The sequence below is a fragment of the Eptatretus burgeri genome, chromosome 15 (assembly GCF_056783735.1).
Source record: "Eptatretus burgeri isolate ZD-2024b chromosome 15, Ebu_testis_v1, whole genome shotgun sequence".
NCBI lineage: Eukaryota > Metazoa > Chordata > Myxini > Myxiniformes > Myxinidae > Eptatretus > Eptatretus burgeri.
The window spans coordinates 50,238,874-50,264,633 of record NC_140975.1 but is presented as its reverse complement, the minus strand read 5'-3'; the positions used below and the strand labels follow the sequence as shown (position 1 = coordinate 50,264,633).

At 43.8% G+C, this 25,760-nt stretch overlaps 2 protein-coding genes across 3 annotated transcripts in view; one reads left to right on the top strand and one right to left on the bottom strand.

Moving 5' to 3' along the window:
* The window catches only part of MACROD1 (mono-ADP ribosylhydrolase 1), a 162,644-nt gene that overhangs the window by 104,270 nt on the left and 32,614 nt on the right, over positions 1-25,760 (bottom strand). For both annotated transcript variants that reach the window (XM_085858571.1, XM_085858570.1), the window contains exons 2-3: positions 21,778-21,900; positions 18,598-18,696 (exon numbers count right to left, since the gene is read on the bottom strand). In XM_085858571.1, coding sequence (XP_085714697.1) covers positions 18,598-18,696; positions 21,778-21,900 — 222 coding nt within the window. The remainder of the gene's footprint in view (positions 1-18,597; positions 18,697-21,777; positions 21,901-25,760) is intronic.
* LOC147012137 (leucine-rich repeat transmembrane protein FLRT3-like) lies at positions 3,151-8,903 on the top strand. Its single transcript, XM_085858569.1, has 2 exons — positions 3,151-3,329; positions 6,394-8,903. The coding sequence occupies exon 2, from the start codon at positions 6,452-6,454 to the stop codon at positions 8,267-8,269; it is 1,818 nt and encodes a 605-aa protein (XP_085714695.1). The 5' UTR covers positions 3,151-3,329; positions 6,394-6,451; the 3' UTR covers positions 8,270-8,903.

The following is a 25,760-nucleotide window of genomic DNA, read 5'->3' as shown; positions in this document are numbered from 1 at the left end:
AACATCCAGCAGCGAATGCTCACGGACGAGACACCCGGCCGAACGCCAATCCGGGTGATGGCCCACTTTAAGATGCAATGCACCTTGGCTGCAAAGCAATTAAGCTGAGTTTATAGTTGGATGGGGAATCAAACAGCCCAGACTGCCCAATACCTCAGCGGTATTGTGGAGGACAGTGTGTGTACATAAGGCAAGCGCAACAATGCAGGCCATGAAAAGACAACATTTTCCTCTTTATATGTGGAGTCAATCATAATTTTCTTTTCTATCAGCATGTGCATGTGAGTGAGTGAGTGAGTGAGTGAGTGAGTAAAAAAAACCTCAAAACAGCAGAGAACCAAAACAGCACTTGGTAAAGTGCATACCTCCGCCAAGCTGAACATTTTATGGTTTGCTTCCCACCGATTGGCCAGATCTGCATTCAAAACCTGAACCAAATTTCAATTGGATTCTTGTCACATACCCACCTCATCCATAAACTTTCATCTGAATCCATTCACAACTTTTTTGTGATATTGTGCTACATTTCATTTTTGACCCCATCTCTCAATGGTGAAGAATCATATATGGAGAAGAGTATTAAAAAAAAAAAATTGTTTTTAAACCTCTCGCATCCGCATTCCAGATCTTCACCAAAATCTAATTAATTCATCCTTGTCAGACACCCATACTGTCCACCAAATTTAGTCTAAATCTGTCCATAACTTTTTGAGATATCCTGCCCACAGACAAATAAACAGGGAGGAACACACCTAGGATCCTGAGTTCAAACCCACTCAGATGTTTAATTAATACCAGGTGGGGTTGACTCTGCCCGTCATCCTTCCGAGGTCGGCAAAATGAGTACCAGCTTGCTGGTATCCTGTGTCGGAGTGGCGACTCGTCCAGGATTGTGCCCAATAGACAAGGAGACTGCTTAGGCAGCACCAACGCTCTGCACAGAGTGTGGTCCCAATGGATGGATGGATGGATGGATGGATGGATGGGACCACACAACCTCCGTCCACATTCGGTGGCAGAGGTAAACGTGTGCGACGCTGGCTGGAACATCATGTATAATATAATAAACAGGATCAGCATTCGTGCTGCATTTTGCTGGTACAGCAGGTGCATTCTATTATTGGGGAGTGGTGGGGGGAAGAGGGGGACTTTTTGACCACCACTTGAAGGCTTCAATAATTCGAACAGGTATACTCAAATTGTTCCGGAGTGGAAGAGTTAAGACAAGTTGACTTCTCATGGAAGGTGAACTACTACGTGCAGACACGTTAAAGAGTGAACATTTAATTATTGAAAACCAGCACACGTCACTTGATTCGCCAGTTCGTAGGAAAAACCTGCACATGGAGGAAGCAAAAACAGCAACAATTGCAGTTGAATGGGAAGCAAGTTCACAAAGCGGTGGCTTTGTTAAAGAGAAGATTCAATATGTTGAACAATCTGGCAATTTTCAATTGCTTCCTGGAGTGATAACCCCAACAATGAACGAAGAGTCAATTATATGAATCCAAAAGTGACCAGAGACAAATTTGATTCTCCGAGCTATCTTGCATTGCTGTTCATCTCTGCTTAATTGGGAAGAAAAAATAACAAAAACTGCAACACAACTGTCATTCCCCCTATCATTTTGCTGAGAATCCTTTCTATTCAACCTCAACTGTACTTCAGATGAAAAGGTGATAAATTGCATTAAATACATTTATCGGTTGGTGAAAGGATGCGCAAGTACGAACTTAAAGGTGACAATGAAAGACGGAAAAAAAAAAAAAAAAAAAAAAAAAAAAAACAGGAGGAATAGTTGCTTTAAAATGACAGCAATCGTAAGCAAGGACATCATTACAGGTTTCACATTTCAAAACTAGAATGGCACTCGCTGGAGCGCATACCTCCTCCAGGCTGAACAATTTACATTTTGTATCCCACTGATGGGCCGGATCTGGATCTGGACGTGAACCAAAATCTAAATCGGCTCGTTCTCGTCACCGAACAAACTCATCCACCAAGTTATGTCATAATCCATCTACAACATTTTGAAATGTCGTGCTTTTAGATAAATATATATATATATATATATATATATATATATATATATATATATATATATATATATATATATATATATATATATATATATATATATATATATATATATATATATATATAATACACACACACACACACACACAGATACATATATACAGGGTGGCCTCAGGTCACTTTACCCCTTCCCAGTGAAGCATTGTTCTTGAACTCTTTCAATATAAAGGTTTTATTGTACAGTACTAACAATAATAATTAATTTGTCATTGTACCTGTATGAGCTCCATCATTCTTCTGAGTCAGTGTTTCCGCATACCATAGCAGGCGAGGGGGCGAGGGCAGAGCGAGAAATTTATCAGGGGTAAAGTAACTTTCGGGCTACCCTGTATATATATCATATATACATATATACACATATACACACACACACACACACATATACCACTTATAAAAAAAAAACTCAGAAACTTAAATTCTCGTATCCAGATCTTCACCAAAATCGAATGGGTTCTTCCTTGTCACTCACCTGACCTGTCCACAAAGTTTCGTCAAAATCCGTTCATACATTTTTGAGATATTGGGTTGTGTATAGTTTTTAGCCTGATGACAAAAAAAAATTCTCGGATCCAGATCCAGATCTTCACCAAAATCGAATCGATTCGTCCTCATCACACACCTAACATCTCCGCCAAATATCGGCCGAATCAGTCCACACCTTTTTGAGATATCCTGGTCACAGACAAAGACAGACAGACAGACAGGGGTGAAAACAGAACCTCCATCCACCTTCAGTACCGGAGAGGCAATGATACAACAACAACATAAAAATGTATCTTAAAAAGGATGCCATTTATTAAAAAATAAAAACGATTAATAAACATAATATGACCGTTGACAAATATACAACCAATGAAGACTATGAAGGAAAAATAAAAATTAACAAGAAACCAACACCCATTCAAACAGAGGATTAACAGGAATGTAATGAAGGGATGAGGATGGAGGCAGTAAATAATGAGGAAGAGGAGTAGAAAGAGGATTGGAAGAGTAGAGTGGAGGAGTGGAGAGTCGTGGGCTCCACCCCGGGCCGCCCAGCCCTGTACCCTGGGCCGGACGCGCCCAGTGTTGCGCCTCGTCAGAGTCAGACTCGGAGCAACCACCTTAAAACCTTCGGCGTGGCACGGTGCCGGGCAGTGGCTCCCGCGGGTCCCTGGACTGTACTACGACTGCCAGTACAAGACTAAGAGCTCCCCTGAGGGTCCTATGGACGCAAACAGAGGCAAGCGGCAGTAAGTAGCACACTATCCACTGGTTCTCGCATTCGTTTGTGTGTCTGAGTGTGATGAGAGATAAAGAGATAGAGACTCGCAGTCATGGCTTTACCTCTCATCGCTCAGCGATGCAGTTGTGTTTTTTCCGTGCGTGTTCATCAGTCGATTTGAATCATTCACCCCAAGTGGTTCGAGCTACCCACAAGTGTCTACTCTGGGGGATGCGTTTACCAACCATTGTGCTGCACCACAATAGATTGTTCTCTAAACGCCTCTATAATCCTTCCGTCTATATTTGTTATAAATACACGTTATATACATACAAGCTGTGCTCATGTCCTTCTCACACAAATCAAAACGTACATCTGATGTGATCCTTCTGCTGCCGTTTCTTGGTCTCTTTTACTGAGATTTACCTTTACTGGTCCTACGTCACAATGAAAACTCTTGAGGTTTAAAAACAAACAAAAAAAACCAAAACCTGCTCATCTGTAATATCCATTCTCCACTTTATGTTTAAAGTCAGACTTGACGAAGAAATATTTTTGTCGGTACACCATCTTTAAGAAAGTATAAACTTAGAGGTCAACTGGCAGTGAGGGGATCCCAAGATTAACAGAGCACAGCCGTCATTCGCTTTTAAGTACAGTCACCAGGGAGCTAACCATTTCAAGTGAGAGGCCACAGTAATTGCAGATCTACAAGGAAAGGCATGAATCGAACTTCAAAGTGATTCTGTCCGTGAATGCGTCGAGGTAAAACTGTACATTTGATTAGGGACTTAAAGGTCCTGCTTTTCATGTCCATTCTCAGGTGTCAAGCAAATGCGACGAGGGGGGGGGGGGTCGCTTCATCGATCACACCAGCATCGTTATCTGAAGGATCGTCAGAAAACTCAAGAACAACTGTGTTTAACCCTTAAAAACAAAAAAAAAAAACAAAGAAAAAAACCTCAATGGAATTCCTTTGTTTAGTAAATTATATTTTTGAATTCTACATTCGCCACAAAAACAATGCAGGCGTCAAAAATAGACAACTGCATTCCGACAGTCGAGTCATTGCCGGGGGAAATGTACTTTTCTGAGTGTTTAAGAATCTTGGTTTACGTGCTTGGAGAGCACCGAGGAATTATCGAATTATTATCCATCAAGTTACACTCCCATATTAGCTCGAATGTCGTTTCGGTGCAGATGACATTATATGGATTACAATTATTTTGATACCAATTTGTCACCAAAACCTTTCATATATTAATGATGAATCGCTCAGAAGAAAATGGAGCCGAACATCAATTTAGACACCGTGGCTTTGAATCTCAAAGAGGCAAAGAGACGAGTAAAATAAATAAATAAATAAATAAACAAACCATCGAAGAGTGAACGCCAAAAGCAAATTGGAATCCAATTAATCTCTCAATCGAGCACGCCGAGCCAGCCACTCTGCCTATGCGACTGAGTCTTGAAAAGTAGGGCAACGAGCTAACTATGTCGTCACCGTAGTGTGCGATCAAACATGAACGATATACCCCTCAATTAACAATCGTGGTACAGGCTAAGAAACCGCTGGAGGAAAAATTTTACATCATTCAACTTGTAGTTCTCTTTTTAACATTGGCCAGATACTTTGATCGCTTTTTTGTACATCAACATGAATGCCAGCCCGATGTCAAGATTATGAACACATTTGTGTCACGACATCAAAGCGATCAACACCCCACACCCCGAGACGGGATTTGCCATGGAGCACAATTTTGCAAACGCATGTCATCGTTAATTAATCGATCAATAATACAGAGGGGGGGAAATTTTACAATTTGGTTCAGATGCAAAATTCAGCAAGAATATCAAGTTCCCAAAAATAATAATGAATAAATAAATAAATAAATCACAGGAAGAGAAGAAATCTTTAAATGGAATGTGCATTACTTCGCTTGTCATTATTCACCTCGTAAATCACAACTTTTTGGTTTAGATACATGGAAGGGCTGGCAGGATGGCCGAGGGGTACACGCCCGATAAGCTGTCTAGCCTGGGTTCAAACCCCGACCAGGTATAAACTGTCATCCCGGTGTTTCACAGGCAAGGCGATTCCATCAAGGTGTGTGCCGTCCCTTGGATGGACGTTAAAACTGGGCGACCCGTCTGTCGGCATTAGTTGGCGGAGGTCAAAGATACCACGGGTGTCCTTCGTGAAGGGTTGGGCGAGCTATTGCCGGCATCCTAAACAAATATTAAATTCCTGCCCCAACTACTGCTGGTAAGGAAGGTAATGGCATAACCATTGGCAGGAAGCTGCTTCGGCGACACGGTGTAGAAGATATATATATATATATATATATATATATATATATATATATATATATATATATATATATATATATATATATATATATATATATATATATATATATATCACACACGAACACACACACACACACACACACACACACACACACACACACACACACACACACACACACACACACACACACACCGTTTGGAAATGTACCATAAACAGCAAACAACTACATGAACACCGTTTCAGCACCATGAAACAACCAAACAGTCTGTTTAAGAGTGGAGTATTAATGTATGCATCAAGTGCTGGAATTGTGTCAAATAGTCCATTGATGCATTTTGACCGAATTTAAACATTAATTTAAACCTTTGAAATGAAGTAGCACGAGTGAATCAAAGCTTTGAAAACACACGCTGGAAAGCTTGCACGCGCTTTATTATAGCAGGGAGTTGAATCATCTGCTGACCAGGTCCGAACTAACTTCTGGGTGCTGAAGTTTCCTAAGTGAGTTAGGTGGTCCTGTAAGAGTACTCGTACAGGTACGCAAACCTTTATCTGCAGCACAACTCGGGGTTCTACGAGTGGCAGACAATTATTGGGGACGCAAACTGCTGCGTTCAATATAGAAATATGGCGCCACCTGCCGGCTCGATGACCTCTGTTTTTGAACCTTCGCGTCTTCGGGTGTCAAACCGACTGGGAGTCGAGAGGACTCCAGAAACAAAAGTTGCAAATGAAAACTGTGCATCCCATCACGTAATCACTTTCTCTCTTGTTTTTACAGACAGCCATTTTCTGCAAATGAGTAGTCAGAGGCCAAGATTACTACAGGCGACAAGACAATGGAGAGCAAATGGACATGGCTGGGGCTAACGTTCATGCTAAGCCTTCCCGTGCCAGGTCGACTGTGCCCCTCCAGCTGCCGCTGCGACGAGACCTTTGCCTATTGCAATGACCGTGGCCTCACAGCCATTCCCCAAGGTCTGCCGGCAAATGTGAGCACGCTGTACCTGCAGAACAATGTTATCCGTGGGGATGCACCACCAGCCATCTCTGAGGGGCTGCCACTGGTGAGAACCATCTACCTCTTCAACAATGCACTGGAAGTGTTTCCAATGCACCTTCCTACTGGTGTGCGAGAGCTTTACCTGCAGGACAACAAAATCCGAGCTGTGGCACACCGTGCACTTTCTTCACTCACTCATCTACAAGTATTGCACCTTGATGGAAATTCACTATCCGCTGGCGCAATCGAGTCAGACGTATTTTTTAACCTGAAATCTCTACGTGAGCTATTTATCTCCCGCAATTACTTGAGCACGGTGCCCATGGGTTTGCCGACCAGTCTGCAGGAGCTTCGGCTTGACGGCAACTGGATCTCTGCAGTGCCAGCTTCTTCACTGAATGGCCTAGCCAGACTGAGACATCTCAACCTTGATGATAACATGCTTTCAGATAAAGGCATTGGTGAGGGAGCATTTGTGCAACTCACAAATCTGACAGAGCTATCCCTGGCACGAAACAAACTCCGCGTGCCACCACGTGGACTGCCTACTAAGGAGCTTCAAAAGCTGTTGTTACAAGAGAATGAACTTCACTTTGTGCCACGCACGGCCTTCACTGGTCTCACTCGCCTTGTGCTCCTCGACTTGTCCGGAAACAGACTCCGGGGTTTGGCTGAGGAGACGCTTTCATTTCTACCAAAACTACGAGAGCTGATTGCAAGGGGGAACATGTGGCAGTGTGACTGTGACCTGGCATGGTTACGTGAAATGGCACTCATCCAATCTATAGTGATACGTGGACCAACCTGCCACGAACCAGAACATCTTTCTGGTCAAGGACTCATTGGGCTGAGCCGGGAGCAGCTCGGATGCCCACGTGTAACACCACTGCCCACATCACGCAGCTCCACAACGACTGCCTGCATCCAACCCGACGGGTCACCCTGTGCAGGTGGTTCAGTCCATTCGGATCTGAGCAACACAGGTTTGACGATGCACCTTGCTACAATGGATAATGCCAGCATCGAGGTGAGCTGGCTTGGCCCTTCTCCAAACCTCTTTTTCCGACTCAGCTGGGTCAAGGTAGATTTACGTGGTCACAAAGAGCCCGTAGAGATTGCTGTGCCTCGAGGACAAAACCACTACCTGCTTTCGGGCCTAGAGCCTGCATCATCATACCACATTTGTTTACTGCCACTTCGGGTAGGTGGAACCCCCGAGGGCAATGGACACATTTGCACAGAAGCCAAGACGAGTGGTGATAAGCAGCTGCCTTCTGACGATGTACCACTTCCTATTGCTGCATTGGTCGGAGCTGCAGTCACAGCTCTGCTGGTTGCGGTCGTAATACTCGTTGCCTGTTGTTGTTATGCACGCAAACGCCGGTGGCACAGGCCACACCCCGAAGGACATGCCAGGCGCAAGGATGGCGATTATGTCGAATCGGGGACGAAGAAAGACAATTCTATCCTCGAGATGAGCGAGTGCATGTGCCAACTCACATCACTAGCAGAGCAGCCCAGGATAGATGTGCTCACAGTGCCACCTGCTTACGCGAGCCGGACTCGAGGGTACAAGTGTGCTCCACGCACAGAACTCTGCAGTTATGGTTATGCAGATAGAGGACTGCTGGAAACAACATTCTTCCACACTTGATCCGAGTACAATGCTATGGTACCTTTGATCTGCCTATCCGAATCCATGACTACTTTGCAGAAATTTGTTGCACTTGTGGAAACGAGCAAAGACGTGCTCGTTTGTAAAAACGATTGTTCAAGCGAAGCATTGATGAATTTCAATGCCAAAAGCAACTTATTTCATCGGCATGCTTCTTAAAGTGTGTATGCACATATATGCACAAGACAAGGCGAAGAATAATCAGTTAAGCGATAGCTGATTTGCGGCAGCTATATTATGATTATTATTATTATTATTATTATTATGGTCGTTTTACCAGAAATGTTTGCAACACCTGATAAACGTTGTCCTTGAAATGCTAAGTATTTATCCTAAATCACTTGAAAGTACGTTTCAAAAAGGCAGAACGAGTGGTTTGTTTGGCCGTGGCAGGTGTGATGCTTAAAGCAAAGCCAGATGGAGAGGAGCTGGCCGACGAGCCTTTGTGTCCACACCAATTGCCAATACCGTTTATCGTGAACACTTTTTGCAGATCAGGGTCAAGATGTGCATTGTACATATAAACAGGGTTTGTTTTGTACCCACACTGGTGAAGCTGGAGTAAATGCGTGTTTTCTTAATAAACAACCGGATAAAATGCCAGGTGGAACAATTTGCCGAATGCGAGACTCGTTCCAAAACTTGCTTTCCACTTGCGCAATGACTCCCTCTGCAAGTTGCAGCAAGCATCATATCGGCATCAAATTTCCAAATCGGAGATGGATGTCACGTGTCATGAACGTAGAGTTGAAGCAAGTGTGGAATATTCTTTTAAAATGTAATCTTTTGTACAAATCAAAGTTTTTTTTTTGTTTCTTTTAAAGCTGGTTTGACCCTCCGTTCTCTCTTGCTCGATCAAGATTTTCTGTTGAGGTTGATGAAAAATTTTTACAAAAACGAGATTCATGCATTCGTGAGGGAGGGCACGAAGAGGTATCAAAGATGCAAACTAATGCGGCGGATCCTTTTACCTTCTCCCACAAACCTCATCTCAACCGCTTGCTGGTTTCGGATCCAAACGGCATTGCTGCAGCTACCTGGCAATGGCGCCTTCTACTGGTGAAAGATCAATTTGATTAATTTTGGTATAATATAATATGGAATTGGACACAAACAAGCACTTTAGAGACAATCTCAAAAGATTACAAGTGGTCGGAGCAGTTAAACCTTCGGTTTAAGAATAGGGACGAGGGAGGGAAAGGGCAGCTCGTGCAGCAGAGTGGTCTGGGTACCACAGGGACATCAGAATTTAGCGTCTTAGTATACAGAACTAGAATGCGCTCCACCACACAATGCTTGATCCACGAGAACATATCGGGCCCAATACGTTTTTCAAATATCATGCTACATATCGTTTTTGGCCCCATCTCCCAATGGTGAAGAATAACTTTAAAGATTAAATAATTATCGTATCCAGATCCGGATCCTCACCAAAATCAAATCAATTCCTCTTTGCAACCACACCCAACCTGTCCACCTAGATTCGTCCGAATCCGTCAACAACTTTTTTGAGATATCGTGCTATATATTAGTTTGGCCCAACCTCTCAATGGTGATGAATTACTTTAAAAATTCTACTAGTCGGATCTGGATCTGGATCTTCACCAAAATCTAATCAGTTCCTTCTTGTCACACACACACACACACACACACACACACACACACACACACACACACACACACACACACACACACACACACACACACACACACACACACACACACCTGGTCCACAAAATTTAATCTTGATCTGTGCACAACTTTTTGAGATATCTTACACACAAACAAACAGAAAGTGGTGAAAACACAACCTCCTTACCTTGTGTCGGAGGTAGTAAATAGATCACGATCTCATGCTTTCTTACGAGGGCGTCACACGTAACCAATTGCAAAACAATTTGCAAGAGGCTACAAAATGAGGTTTTTACAAGGAGATTGTGCGCAGCAGGCAGCCATTCGGCCCATCATGCTTGCGCCACACCAATACCAGATATAATAAATCCATCAACACTCCTTCCCTTTGTGTGCAGCCTTTAGGCTGCTGGTTGCATCATCGGTTAGGGGTGCGGATATGCCGCTGATGCAGTGCCCCTATTACCAGTACACACTGGTACTCATTTTGCCGACCTCAGAAGGATAACAGGCTGAGTCAACCCCCTGGTGTTAATTCAGCGGGAAACAGGGCTTGAACACAGGACCCCAGGATCCCAAGCCACCACCTGACCCACAAAGCCAACACCAAGTTAATTTAAAATTTTCTTGCTATTCATATTTTAAAATGTAAGAAATACGTAAACATGAGCAGTTTGGAGAAAAACGAAATTGAATTAAAAACGAAACAAAAAAACAACAACACAGGTTTCATGGACATGGAATAAAGTTTATATCGATTTAGTGCTGAAGACTCGCTATTCATGGATAAAAGCCAAGCAATCAGACCAAAACTAATTTAGAAATGCAACATAGATGGTATGATCCACAGGTCATCCATTACTTAGTGAGAACAAGGAACAGAGAATACCCTTAGGGTGCTCCGAAAAGTGTGGTGGAAGATGGTACCAAATGGAGAGATAAAAAGAACAAACAACTACATCGGGATTTTGACGAGTGAGTACAGCTCATGTTTGGAAGTCTGGTAACTAATATCAGAGTGAACTAGAACGGCACTCGGTAGAGTGCATACCTTCCCCAGGCTGAACAGTTTACGTTTTGAATCCCACTGATATTGGCCGCATCTGAATCCGGACTGAACCTAAATCGAATCAATTCGTCGTCACATACCCAACCTGTCCACAACTTTTTGAGACATCGTGCTATATATCGTTTTTGGCCCTATCTCTCAATGGTGAAAAATCACTTGTAATGTTTTAGTATCTTCACCAAAATCGAATCATTTCATCCTCGTCACACACCCAACCTGTCCACCGAATTTCATCCGAATTTGTCCACAACTTTTGGAGATATCCGACTCACAGACAAACAGACAGACAGGTGGAAAGATAACCGGCCCACCTTCGGTGGCGGAGGTAACAAGAGCTTGGATCTATCACAGGGTTGAGGATCCGTCAGCGTCAGAAAAGTTGTCAGAGTGGTTGCACAGGAGAGGGAGTGCAATGGTATGGTGATGTGTGTGTGTGGAGAGGTACGTCAGATTATTGAGAAGTGAAGGTGTGGGTGAGAGGCCGAATCAGCGAGAGAGTTGAATGTCCGTGAGAGTGAAGTGTGGTGGTGTGCGTAGAGAGGAGCATCGGATTCTTGAGAGTCGTGGGTGTTGAGGGGAGTTTCAGTCGATGAGAGGGGTGAACGTTCACCAAAGCCAGATGAGTTGTGAGTGCAAGTTGTGTGAAGAGGAGGTACAACAATGCCTTTGAAAAAGGGGCATGCAAGATGACGGAGAAACAGCCTGGCAGCCAACTACAGTGCTGTAAGGTTCGAGGGTTGTACTTCAGCAAGGAAAAGTGGCGGTGAGGCAAAGGAGAGCGAGGTGGCCGGGTATGGGAGAGAGGAGGGAAAGGAAAATAATGAATGACGAGGTATATCGGGACACTTCAGAGTTTGAAAAGAAGGGTGGAAGATTGATTGAAGTAGATGAATGAGATTGTGCACGAGGAGGCTTATGTAACGTTTGGAATGAAGAAGTGTGTTGCAGGGGGGTGACAATGAGGCCGCAAGGTTGAGCAGCAGGAAGGAGGAGAATTAGGAGTTGAGAAAGGATCCGAGAGCCTTGAGTAGAAGGTGGAAGGAGGCAATCAATGGAGAGAAGAGAATGGGTTTGAGGTGTTGACGATGCATACGAGCGAGATTGGGGATGTTGAAAAGTGCAGAAAGGATGAGGAGGAAAAGGAAGGAGAAAGAGGAAGAGAAGGAGGTTCTTTGACAATATGTTTCGATGTATATTACTGACACAGATGCAATGAGGGATGAAGTGGTCACCACTCGTGGTTTTGGTGAGACCGGCAGAGTCTGGTGTACCGTTTATTATTTTTGGAACCAAAGATGTCCGAGATTTAGTCAGTGTTGATGAAGGCAATGGCGGAATGGCTCCGAGAACAAGTGGGGTGCCATACAAGGTGCTTAAGAGCTGTAGAGCTTTTCGACAGCATTTATGGAGGGGATTGAAGGTGGTGTGGAGGCAAGGATTGGTGCCAAATTAATGGAGCAGGGTGGAATGAGTGTATTGCTTTGTGTGTGGGGTGCAGGCTAGATATTACAAAATAAGGCCTTAGCATGGACTGTGTGCTTGCGAAGGATGGCTGATTTTTTGACCTGCAAAATAACTTCATATTTAGGTTAAGCTGTCTTTCTTTTGTACACCGTTGGAAGGCGGTGTTGTTTACGACAGAGAGGTTATCTCGGTAAAGGACATCGTGTGATATATCCTATTCAAATGAGCAGTGGGCCAGGCAACACGAGCAGGGGATTTTCAGGGGATCCCTGAAATAGTCAATGATACAAGGTTGCCCCAGCACATGCCACAATAATGTTGCTTCTTTCTCTCGCCTCCCTACGGCATCTGGATGGGCCCAAGGGCGTGATGTCACCGCTGCAGTCAATGTTATCACTTGGCAGGGCACCCTGGAGGACAATCCCACTGTGGCAGCATGCAACGTGGCATAACAATGGCCTGACCCACTGGCAAGGGAAGCGCTTCTGTTGGCCAGGGCCGTAGGGTTTCACCCGATTGGATCGATGGCGAGAAGACGCCATTCGAGGGGCCACACAGAGTCACATGAGGAGCAAGAGGAGTTGGGAGCGGGAAGGGGAGCATTTGAGCATCATTATCTTTAGGTGGGCACACTCACTAGAGTTAGAGCTTACTTTTGCTGCAGACGCTGTTTGTGTTGAACGGCTGTGCTATGTTCTCTGCCAGGTATCGGCCTACTGTGCTTTCCGTGCTATTCCGACAAGGACATTTTAACTTTACCGATCCTTGGCTGGCTTCTGCATGGATGTGTGTCCAGGCCCAAAGAGGGATAGTTTTATTGGAATACAAGGGCTTATCTATTTAATTATTTTCATTCTTAATCATGTGTCTTTGTTCCACGATATCTGTGTTTCTGTGTCTAGTGCCAAGGTCCTTTGATCGAAATAAATCCTACTCCGTAAGACTGTGCATTAGGGTGGTCAATGTCTATATGGTAAAAGAAAAATATTAAAGCTGCAGAAGTCATCTCCACGTGGCCACCCTCGTTCCATTAGACACAGGAAATAGCCATGCCAAATTATGAGTGAATCGGAGAATATATTGGAGGTAGCTGAAAATGTTGGAATTTTATGGCCCGAGATGAATTCCATATTGTGTTGAGTTCCGATTCACACATGAAACGATTTCATTTGTTTTCTACAGTATTAGCTTTGGGCTATGATGTTTCCAGTTCTGGATTAAATGTATTACATGATTTGGCTTGTTTTCTCACTATTCGTTCTGGAAAACACAGAAAAGGGCGAAGACCCAAAGAAAATATTTAATTAATGAATAAATAAATTTTTAAAAATTTAAGTGACCCCCCCCCCCCCAAGTAGTTTAATTGAGCCAAAATTTTAGATACGTAATCAGTTATCCACATGGAACAAGACAAGACTTGTGGAGCAATGCATTTCAAAGTTTATATATTTTTGGACCATCCCACTATGTGTGCATGCCGGCTTGTTTCAGAATAATTACTTTTACTTTTCCCTGGGGATGTAAATTGGTTTAATACCTTAACGCATTCAAAGTTCGGCACGCAAGTGCATCTTCCGCCTGGGTGAATTAGCGACCAGATCTGGCATTAAGCTGGCCATCCGCGAAGTGACTGCTTCGGTGTTTTGCAGTTCCACGTGTGAATGGCAAACGTGACAATCTATACTAAAAGGGGTGTGTGTGTGTGTGTGTGTGTGTGTGTGTGTGTGTGTGTGTGTGTGTGTGTGTGTGTGTGTGTGTGTGTGTGTGTGTGTGTGTGTGTGTGTGTGTGTGTGTGTGTGTGTGTGTGTGTGTGTGTGTGTGTGTGTGTGTTATCTTCATATGCGACTTTCAGAATGTGGAATGGAGTCCTCCCAGGGTGGGCTCAAAGTATCCACCTTCATTTCGGTAAGGGGTCACGATTCATGGACCAAGCTGTGAAGTTTTCTGTTCTCAAAGTTTGGTGCCAAGGACTTTCTTCAGGATCGTCGCTGAGCCCCCAGACAGCTTCAAACTGTAGTTTGTTTGTAATAATATTCTGAGGTATGGTTTTTAATATCGCTGAGAGGTTCTTTGTCATCATTCCATTGAGGTTCTTAATCATCACTGGTCCAACTTTGGCATTCTTCAACTTCCAGGATCTTCCCACTTCATTCTTGAGGTCTTGGTATTTGGCCATTTTCATGATTTCTGCATTGCTTAGTCCAAAATCATTGCTATTAACACCTCACTTAGCAATGCCTTCTTCTCTCTTTTTTTTTGTACCCAAGTATGATATCTGGTCACATTGCTTGTTTTTGATGCTCACGCTCGATGGAATCATTAGGTCGTATGTGAGCGGTACTTCCATGTTTTCAGTCCATGCTTTTGGTTAATGTGCTCACAAAATTTTTGGAACTGGGATATCAAAGTTTTTGCAGATGTGCCAGTAGTGAACATTACAAGCTCTGTTGTGTCATTATGTGTACAGCTGTTCTGACATGAGATTTAAAAAATAATTGTTCGGTCATTAAACATAACATCTCGTTCTCTTTGCTAACGCCACCTCCAGCCCTCACCTAGCTCTTTTTTTCTCCTCCCCCCCCTCCTGTCTGTCTCTGTCCCCTCCTCAGAAAATGCATCTCTGTCTCTCTCACCCCTCCCTCCCGCAGTGAAAAGCAACGCTTTGTGAGGCGTTGCTCTCCCCACCTCCACCCCCTTCCTCGTTCCCCTTCTTCACCCACTCCTCGCTTTTCCTCCCTTCTGTCCCCAACCCTCCCTTCCCTCTGTCCTCTCTCTCTCCCCCTTTCTCTTTCTCCACCCCCTCTCCTTCACACCACCGTCAGCGAAGCGATGGGTTGTATTTGCTTGTCTATAATATAAAAGGAGCTCAGTCTCGGCGTGCGTCCCTGCATCCCTGCATGCGACAAAGCGGGTGCTTCCAATATATTCCAAATGAGACGGCTGTGACGATGGAGCAGTTTAAACAAAAAGCATTGCATTGCTGGGTGTGAATGGGAAGATATTGATGGCAATCTGCTGCTCGGCTCTTATTCTTAATTAGAGAGAACAGTCTAGTACTCTAGTTGATGGTTACATTCAGAAAACAGGATGCCAGGATGCATTGAGCACTCGGCAATGGTGTGGAAAATATTGCAGGAGAGGAAGAAGCAAAGGTTGTATGTCTATTTGGATAATGCCTACAGGTCACTGCCATATGTTGTGGTCAGATATGCCATGGAAATCTTTTGGGTGCCAGGAAGATTTAAGGATTTTCTGATTGTGTATTATGATCAGTTTTGCATGATGTTTGTGACACATCCTATACAACAGACGAGCAGAGATTTGAGGTGGTGATTCCAATGGGGTGTGCAATCTCCCCCATCTTGTTTGTTTTGTTTATGGAGTTGCTGATAGTGCTGCGAGTAGATACAGGACAGGAGTGAAGCTGGCCCCTGGTCCTGGCATGCCAACAATGTTTGCATTTATTTATGATCTGACAGTTGTCCAACGTTCAGCTGATGCAGCAAGGAAGGAATACAAGCGGTTGGAAAGGTTGATGTGGTGGGCAAGCGTGGGGTATTGCATACAACGGTTTGAGTTGGGACGGGAAGTGGTAACATCAGGTGGAAGTCGTCTCCCATGATTAGGTTAGGAAGATGGTGTACGGTGAAGTTGAATGATGTGGGCAGGGTGGAAGAAGCAAGGGAGAAGCTTGTACAATACATGGTTTGAGGAGGATCGATAGGTGTGGTTTGCCAGGGAAGTTGAAGACACGGTGTTTGAAGTTTGGGTTGATGCCACAAATATTGTGGCCATCGATGATTTATGGCATTGCGACAGGGCATGTAGAGAGAATGGAGGAGTTGGTGAATGGGTTGGAGGAGTTGGTTGGGAGTACAAATGTTCAGCAAACATTGCCTTTTATGCAGATTGAAGAACGAGTCTTGCTGGTGAAGGCGAGTGCTGATCCGTGTCAGCAGACAGGTAGAACAATGGATTAAATCAACAAGACGTTGATCGAGGTATGCCAATTGCTGTTGGAAGGGAGGAGAAACTGACATTTTGAGTGATAACCCTTTGTTGGAGCAGGAATAAAAAGCTTTTCCTTTTTTGCTCCAATCTATGAACAGTGATTACCACAGAGTACAAGGTGATGAGGATGTGGTACTTGAGTGATTTGTATGGAATGGCACAAAAAAAACCCCCAAAAAGACCCGATAAGCAATGCCAACCACACAGTTAGCGTTGGAACATTCAAGTCACGCTACATTCCAAGAACAGCATTGACCCAATCAAGTCAAAAATAGCAACTTCACACAATAGCATGACAGCATTATGGGTCCAGTACACTTGCTGTAATCTAAGCATTCCAATTAGAGTTCGTCATTTATTTTTAAATACAAAATTGCAGGAGAAGCACGAGACTCACATCGACACTAGAACTGACCTCCCGTAGCAAGGGACGGGATAAGAATCAACCAGAAATGAGTGAACTTGCACCGCATGCAGACCAGATCATGTTGGGCAAGCAGTTAGGTCATTAACGAGGCAGCTGGGTTTTTAACCAGCAATCAAACAGGGACAAGGCAATTCTCCTGGGACTAACTTGACTTTCTGAAGATAATCCCAATCTTTAATATGACAGCCTTCCAAAGGGATGTGAAGCCCAAACCTCTGGGGATGCATAACTGGTGTACCCACATGCCACCAATCACCATGTTTCAGTTTGCACAAATTAAAGGAAACTTGCTGTGGCTCCACAAACACGAGGAAGGAGGTTAGTGGATTTTTTAAATTTTTTATTTTGGTCTTGTTTGTGAAAGATCACTCAGCTAGGTAGTCGACAAGAATATTCTGCCATACAAACCATGGTAACTGCAGCAGAAAGCCACCGAGATCATGACCTCCATTGACACCTCGTCAAAGTGTACATATATTATTAGAAACTGCTTCAAAGCTCGAATTATCAACGTTGCAACAAGCTGGTTCGTATATTGAGCATCATGCTCAACTGTTTCATCATATTTTTTGACAAATGCACCCTGGAAGTACCCAAAGCCAATTGGGAGGGTGAGTTTGTCATTAATCAAGAATCATTTCCCTCTGAATCATTGATCAGAAAACATAAAATAAAAATATACCATCAGATACGGGGAATCGCCGCCATTGAAAAATAATTGAAATCAGATAAGCGGTTTTCCATTTATTACAAAAAACATTTTTTTTCAAGATGGCCGCCCCAGTCGGCCATCTTGGATCTGGCCATGCCCAAAATCAATAGGGTTCTTCCTTTTCAGGTGGTACATGTGTGACCCAAATTTCAAATCGATATGGCAAACAGTTTGAGTTATCGCACTCACAGTTATAAATGTTGACGCCGCCCCAGTCGGCCATCTTGGAGCCGGCCACGCCCAAAATCAAGAGGGTTCTTCCTTTTCAAGGTCGTACATGTGTGACCCAAATTTCAAATCGATATGGTGAACAGTTTATGAGTTATCGCACTCACAGCTATGACGCCCAGCCAGCCGGACGGACGGACGGACAGCCGGACGGACGACCCGGGTGATAACAATATCCCCCTTTCGCCTCGTGGCGGGGGATAATAAAAAGTTGATCCAACAGACAGGAGTGAGGTTCAAACTAACACTGCCTCCTGCGTTTGGGCAGAATGAAAGAGCTGTTCAAACGGGGAAGTGTCTTGGTGCTATCTTTCCATGCTCCAGACAATTAAAGGGAGGCTCTTGAGAAATGCAAATTCATTGCAATCGCAGAACATTTTAAATGACAAAAGGTAACTCTCGACAAGACATTAAAAACATTAACCAAATTGCTTTCATTCCCATGAGATTAAAGTCAACTTGCTAAATGAGAAAAGCGAAACACAAAGCGACGGCCAACAAGGACAGGCTTAAAATGGACGAGTGGAAAAGAGAATATGAACTGAAGAGGGTAATTATAACAAGGAAAGGAAGAGTATATCAAACTGAACAGCAAATTGTAAGAACACAGTCTCATGGTTTAACAAAAGTAGATAAAACCAGCATGGTGCCAACAATGCAGAACAAGTGCTTTATCATTCCGAACGTTGTCAGAGACAGCAACGGAAGTCATTACGGCAAATGAGTCAGCAACGAGAGCAGAGCACAGAGCCAGCACGTCTCACCTGCATTGACAATTGCGTCAACTTCGAGTAATGTGATGTCACCCTTAAAAAGCGATATTTTTTCATTGAGTGCTTTCCTGGCTTCACATTTCCTGTCAACTGTTTGGGGTTGGAAGGGGAGGAGGCAGCGATGTACAAGTGTGAAGTCAAAAGTCGAAGAATGCAACCTCCGACCATTCCATGCCACCCCCAACCCCCACACCATCACATTTATTGCATCAGCATTTCAAACAAGGAAAAGCAGAACAAACATTCAACAAGAATTTGAAGAAAAAAAAAAAGTTTCTCATTTTATAAATTCCGAGTTAAGTAGTAACATTGGATTTTATCAACCGAATGTTTAAAGGAGTACACTGACTGCTCTGGGAAACGAGGTGCGGCTCACATTTCAAGCACAAGTCATCTGACCCTACAATTACTGCCCTCACCCCTCCCCACCCCAAGGAAGACCTCAGGCTGTACTTTTTACTCTGCAACCACCTCATCTTCTATTTTTATTTTCTATATTTCTGCTGTATCATCCTTCTCATTGTGACGTGATTGTCTCTGAACACGGACCAACTTTGAACAACCCTTACCAACTTCCCTGTTCCTTGTATGTGGGGATTTCTACCGTCAGCATGCCAAGTGGCTGGGCATTGGCACCTCTTCAATCAGCCATGGCAAGGAAGCAAAAGATTTCTGTAACTCGATGGGACTAAATGAATCCATGAACTTTACGATACAGATTTGAGCCAATGGCAAATTCTCCCTTCGGAATTTGGTGATGACAAACTTCGCCGCTAGCGTCTCCTGCTCTTTCACTGCTCTGTTTGGTTCATCTGATCACATGCTCATAAGAGTAAAGATCTCTCTGGCTGCTTTCAGAGCTACCTCAGTGCCAGAGACTGGCAGTTGACACAGGCTGACTGGCAGAGGCTGCCGAAGCCAAGCTGCCATCTCACTTCAAGATTGCTCTTCCATCTCCACCTCCCCTGCTCTTAATGCCATCTGGGAATTCTTCCACAGAAGCCTGCTCTCGATTATGCACAGATCTACCAATTATTTCACCAATGGTACACCGAGTTCTGTGGTGAAGCAAATGGCTTCAAATAATTTGCCTTCTCTTCCTGGAAGACAAATACTAACGAAGACAACCTCAGATTATACCACAAAGCTCACAAGTGCGTCTGTGCACTCTCCGGAGAGTGACAAAACATCTTGCCAACCTGAATGCTGAACTTTTATCACCCCACCGATGGAGTACTCGTCTCCCCTTAAGGTTGACACACTTGCTCGCACCTTGCACCTCTTGATAACATGGAAACCAAAGCACTCCATCTTTGGAATGTCTTCCGATTAGATAGTCTGAATGTCCCACAGGAAGGTGGCCTCTGTTTTATAGCACCTCTTCTCTGGTATTGCACCTTCCACCCTGTCTCGTATAGGGGCCACTGCATCAATGGCACAGCCACGTCTCCAGCAATAATGAAACCAGCAGCCGAAGGCTGCATACGGAGTGAAAGTGTTTCATTTCTCAGAAGTTGACAGCTTCACTTTTGCCTGGTTCTTGTAAGTTCTCAGTCCAAGCTGAAGGCTTAATATGACAGACTATAAACCTTTCTTTTGTAATTTATTTTTAAGAATCTCATTAATACATTCACTTTCATTCTCCAAAATATTCTCTTCGGATGAGTGGGACATTATAACTACTACTACCACGTGGTTTGATTTACCTCTTTTTAGTCGTACAGGCGAGCATACTTTAAGTAATAAGAGCATTGTGAACATATCATTTCGGAATCCCTTTTGAAATAAGAAGCAGATTAACTCTCAATATTAGGACAAAATAAAATACTTGTTTGTTTGAGAAGAGCAGGAATGGCTGTTGATGATGCATGCTAATTATGTAAAAAAAAAAAATCTCTCGCTAAATTTGACAAATGACTGCGGGAATGAATAAAAATAAATAAATAAATAAAATTAAGACTGCAAGTGCAATTAAATGAAAAAAAAATTTTATATATCCTATTCACGCCTACCCTGCCAGTTTAGAATCGAACAGTCTGTTGCAACATTTCATCCGCGAACCCAACGGACGTCCTCAGGGAGAAGTAGCAAGAGTGTGCTTACAGTCTCATGCAGTAATTTCAGAGTCTCGTGCGAGTGCGAGGAGCAAATTTGGGAGTGATATTGTTTTTCATGACCTTGAAGAAAAATGCCATTCACATAATCAATGCTTTGCTCTGCTATATTTCTCATTTGGTGTGACCTGGTGTTGTCGGCATGAGGGTGAGGTGCGTTTTTGTTGTCGCGCTTCCAGGACACGCCTTGGCTGCTTGCACGGTCGGGTTTAACGCCAGGACGTGTAGGTTATATAATCTGTGGAATCACCAGAGTTGTGAGTCAGTGGAAATGGTGTTGCTGGCACTCAATGATGTTTCTTCTCACCTTGTCTGGATGTACTTTTGCACCATCCCAGGAGGGGTGGAGGGGTGGAGAGGAGGGGTGGTGGTGCACTATGTCAGAATGTCTAGTCTCCCCAGTTAGACCATCCTCTTTGCCTTTAGTATGCCAAGAAACATTCTTGACATTATACTCTGCTCTGTTTCCTTTTATCACTTTGCAATGACAGTTTACTTGTGCCTCTTCCAACAGGAGTTCGTTCGTTTTTTGAATTCAGGACATTGCCGAATTGTAAATTTTAACTTTTGATGCAATTTTACTCATTCAAAGTACCTCTTCATTCAAATAAACAATTAGTTTCCTTTCAGTGTGTCAATTTGCTTTTCCTTTGAGTAAGATTAAAAGGTATGGATGAAAATGATTTAAAATATATATATATATATATATATATATATATATATATATATATATATATATACATATATACACACATATATATATATATATATATATATATATACATATATACATATACATATATATATATACATATATACATATATACATATACATATATACATATACATATACATATATACATATACATATATACATATATATATACATACATACATACATACATACATATACGTTGCATTATTAAAAACACATTTCAAGGTTATATTGGCGATTTATTTTCGAGCATATGAAAATGTGATTCTAAGTCAATACCCATTTCAATAAATACTTAACAGCACGTTGGCAAAATACAAATACTCAAAGCTGTAGACCTACCTTGTTTGTTGGGTTCACAACTGTCCTGTTCAGTCGACCACTTCTTTATATCATCTAAAGAAAGGTAATTTTCTCCACATCTGTAGTACTTTCGCCTGTCATCAGGGATGCTTAGTAATTGCTCTGTTCATGCAGAAAGGATGAAGGAGGGAAACAAAATGAAATAAATAAATAAATAACCCATTACTGACAATTAAAAGAACATTATCAACCAAACCAACAAAATAAACGCCTCGTAAGCAAAAAAGATGAAAATGGTAAAGGTAATATTGTTGTGGGCCAGGTATAGGCGACGAGCACGACCGCGTGTTGGAGCAGAAGAGTCGATTCCACCGAACATCCGGAATTCAGATCTTTACCCACGGATAACTCCGAAGGTACGGGTCCCTTACAGGACCGTGAATCATCAATAATTTAATTCAACCACGTGGTACAGGGTTATTTGCCAAACTTCAAAATGCCTAGAGGCCCACGTGGCGAGCTACCGAGGAATTCACACCCTCGACGGAGCTCGAACGGGACGAGCCGTTTTCGTGCCCAAGCCGTGCGTAACTGGAGCGGATGGTTACCGAGGTCCCATCGGTCCAAATGCACAACTACAGCAGCAACGGCCTTTTTAAATCACCCAACACGCACCGTGCTAAACCAATGAAGGAGAGGACAAGGACGAGCTGAAACATTCCACAATATGGGTATTTATTACAATAGGTGGGGAAGGAACACATAAAGGGCAGCATTAAACCGACTATAAAGGATACAAATAATGTACAGCAAAAGCACTTAACCAGTTGCTACTTAAAGACGGGCCCACAGGACACACACACACGCACACACACACACACAAAAGAAATGGACCTCAATGGTCTTTATTCGTCTCTCCAGCCGCGGAGGATAGTTCGGCTGGGAGTCAGGACGGCTGGCTACCTGGCCGCGAGCGCGCGCTGGACGTCTACCCCTTCACGGAGCTCCGGTCGCCAGAAGACGGACCAGGGCAGCCAGACGCAGACCAGCGCCAGCGACGAGATGAGGCCAGACCAGCGTCGAGCAGACCAGACCAGCGTCGAGAGATGCTATCCGAGAACCAGACCACGCACTCGAGCAGCCGGGGCGCAATTATTTGTTCACCTTTCTTTCCGTCGTCCTTCTCGGGCGCGGTCCGCTCATGCGTGGCCTGCTCTCATTGGGCGGACCGCGTGTCGAGGCTCCGCCTTCTTGCAAAGGACCGCCCCGGCTCTGAAACGCTCGTCGCCCATTGGCCGCAAAATGACGCATTCTCTCATTTGGCGCCAGGCCAGAACGAAACGCTTTATCAGCACGCGGACAATTCCTCGAGCAGTGTTGTTGTTGGCATTGTCGTAGTTGGTTGATGTAGGTGTTGTAAAGGATGTCATAAACCTGACTAAAAAATAACTCGTAGCACACACATGTAATTCCCATTAGACACAGGGGATGGATTCCAACTATAAACACATACTTATCGAAATAACTAAGCTAAGGGACTGCTGTCTGTCTGTGTGCACAAGGTTTCCAAATCCGCAACAATATGTGACCCTCCAGTACAAAACCAGTCGGAAGTCGCAAAAATTCAACATTGAGGTTTTTTTTTGAATTTTTGCAACTTCCGACTGGTTTTGTACTGGAGGGTCACATATTACAATGCAGGGGTTTCCTTAGAAGCCGGTTACCGGCGACCTGCAGCCGTCTACTCAGAGAAAAAAATGTCAAAGGTCGCCGCCTACTAACTTCAGAGGGAATTTTCTATTTTTTTTTTTTGTCACCGAAATCTCTACATCCCACTGTTTTGACATCCGAGAAATGGAATATGGTTTCCTTAATGAATGCTAGTTCATCTGCACTATTATTATGTCACACTTACTTCAGATTGCTCACTGTACTCCACCATGTGCAGTATCATCTCCCTATTAAGAACGAAGGTATGGCCCAAACGTTGCTAAAAATGACTCTTTAAAAGTGCTTAGAGACTCCATCTTCCAGACACCTTGGTGTGCCCCAAACCATGGCCTTAAATTAATGAACCGTGTTTAAAAGCTGCTTGAACTAACTCTACAGTATAGCTGAATTTCAGTCAACCAGTCAGTCATTATGTTAATGCATCTACATCCAGTACAAGCCTCGCCACTTGTTTTTGTGGAGTTTTCCACCCCAACAGCATGATAATATGAGAACCATTTCATGTCAGAAATCATGCGAGAATGCATTTCCAGCCATCCAGGATCTTCCAGCTTCCAGGGCCCTAAGTGGGCCCTGGACCCCGGCCATACAGCTGCGCTCTCTTTGCTCGTGGTGATGGTAACCTGCTACTTTTTAATGGTAGCCTCCTACTCCAAGAAATAAGGAAACCCCTGCAATGACCCAAAAGGTATCATGCAACCTGAAACATATATCACTGAAAGAAGTGTCCAAGTGTGTGCGTGCGTGAGTGTGAATGTTTCTTAAGGGTTGCTGCTGTCATTTAATTTTTTTTTTCTTAAATGGCACTGTTGGAGAGCAAATAATTGATTTACTTAGAACAAGAACTAGTGTCTCTTTAAATATAAAAAATACCCATCTTCAAAGACAAAGACAGTCTTTCCAGGAGAAACAAGGAAGAATCAGAACTTGGAGCTTTAATGTAGCGGTTCCAACGGTATGATAGCAGGAACCTTTTATATTTTAGAATAAAGTGGGCCAGACACGGAAGGAGCACACAAAATTATATACAGTAATACTTCTTAAAGCAAAAGAAAATATTGTTGCGATTATGGCTCCTCGGGGTTAAAGAATGCATCTTCAGTATTAAGATAGTTATTCGCATCGCATTGCATGCGGATAGATATGCATTGCATATATATTAGATAGATGGTCTTCCCTGCCATCATGTTTCTTTTCTGAGTCAGTCTTGCATCTTATTTTTTCTTTCCCTGAACTGGTTCAAAGCAGATGATTGCCGACCAAAACACTGGATCGAGAACAACAAACACCCCTAGAGCCCAAAACCAATTGGGATAAAGAAGTTAGCGTGCCACGGCCAATACAACAAGGACAGCAACAACATGCACACCTTGAGCCAACTGCCATTGGGAACAGATACATGTACAAATCTGCGGATCAGGAGACGAAGATGAGTGGAGTTAGAAGATGGGGGGGGGGGAGAGGGGGGCAGGGAAAAAAAAGGCCATGTGATCACACACTTTGGGCTTTGTCTTAGTCCTTTGGCAGTCTTTGTGTACTCTGTGCCTTAGTCTCAATTAGTTTATGTCCATGAATGGATCTTCGTCTCTGCCCAAGCCTCCTTCTAATCAGTGCCTTCATCAACTTCAGCTCCCTGCAATGGTGCGTGTGTGATTTGCAGACCTGGGACATTTTGCTGCGCAGTCGTTGCATTCAGTTGCGCTGAGCCGACTGACATGGATGAGGGAGAGAGAAACGGGGGGGTGGGGGGAGAGTGGGCAGCTGTAAATCTCATTGCCCCAGGGGAGGGATGGGGTTATTGACATGGACCTCATGGCCGCTGGTGTCTGGCACCACCACCGATGAGCATCAACCAATAAACATTAGAGCAAAAGGGTATTAGTCACCACTGTTGACGGTGACATGCCACGCCCTTCAGGAGCTGAAGGCTGTCGCTCGTGCATCCTCGCAGGACAACACGCCAGGCTTCCCCAGAGCCATCGTATCAGGTTAAGGGGTCTGATTTTTCTTCATCCCAACTTTTTCTATCTCGTGAGCTTGTGATACAGTCTGGCACCCTGCCCTGCTCACCAAACATTCTTCTTATGGTATCCAAGGCCATTTCCACTCATGGCTCACGGACTTCCTCTCCTGTCGCAGTTAACACATGGCTCTTAATGGCTCTCTCTCATCTCCTCTTCCTGTCCAGGCTGGAGTTCCTCAAGAGAGTGTTCCAGTTGGCCCTGTGCTTTTTCTGGTTCTCATCAATGATCTCTCAGACTCTGGAAAATCCTCCATACCTCTCTGTTGAC

What these genes read in the sequence shown, in the direction of transcription:
- LOC147012137 (XM_085858569.1), top strand. Translation starts at nt 6,452, where the DNA reads ATGGAGAGCAAATGGACATGGCTGGGGCTAACGTTCATGCTAAGCCTT.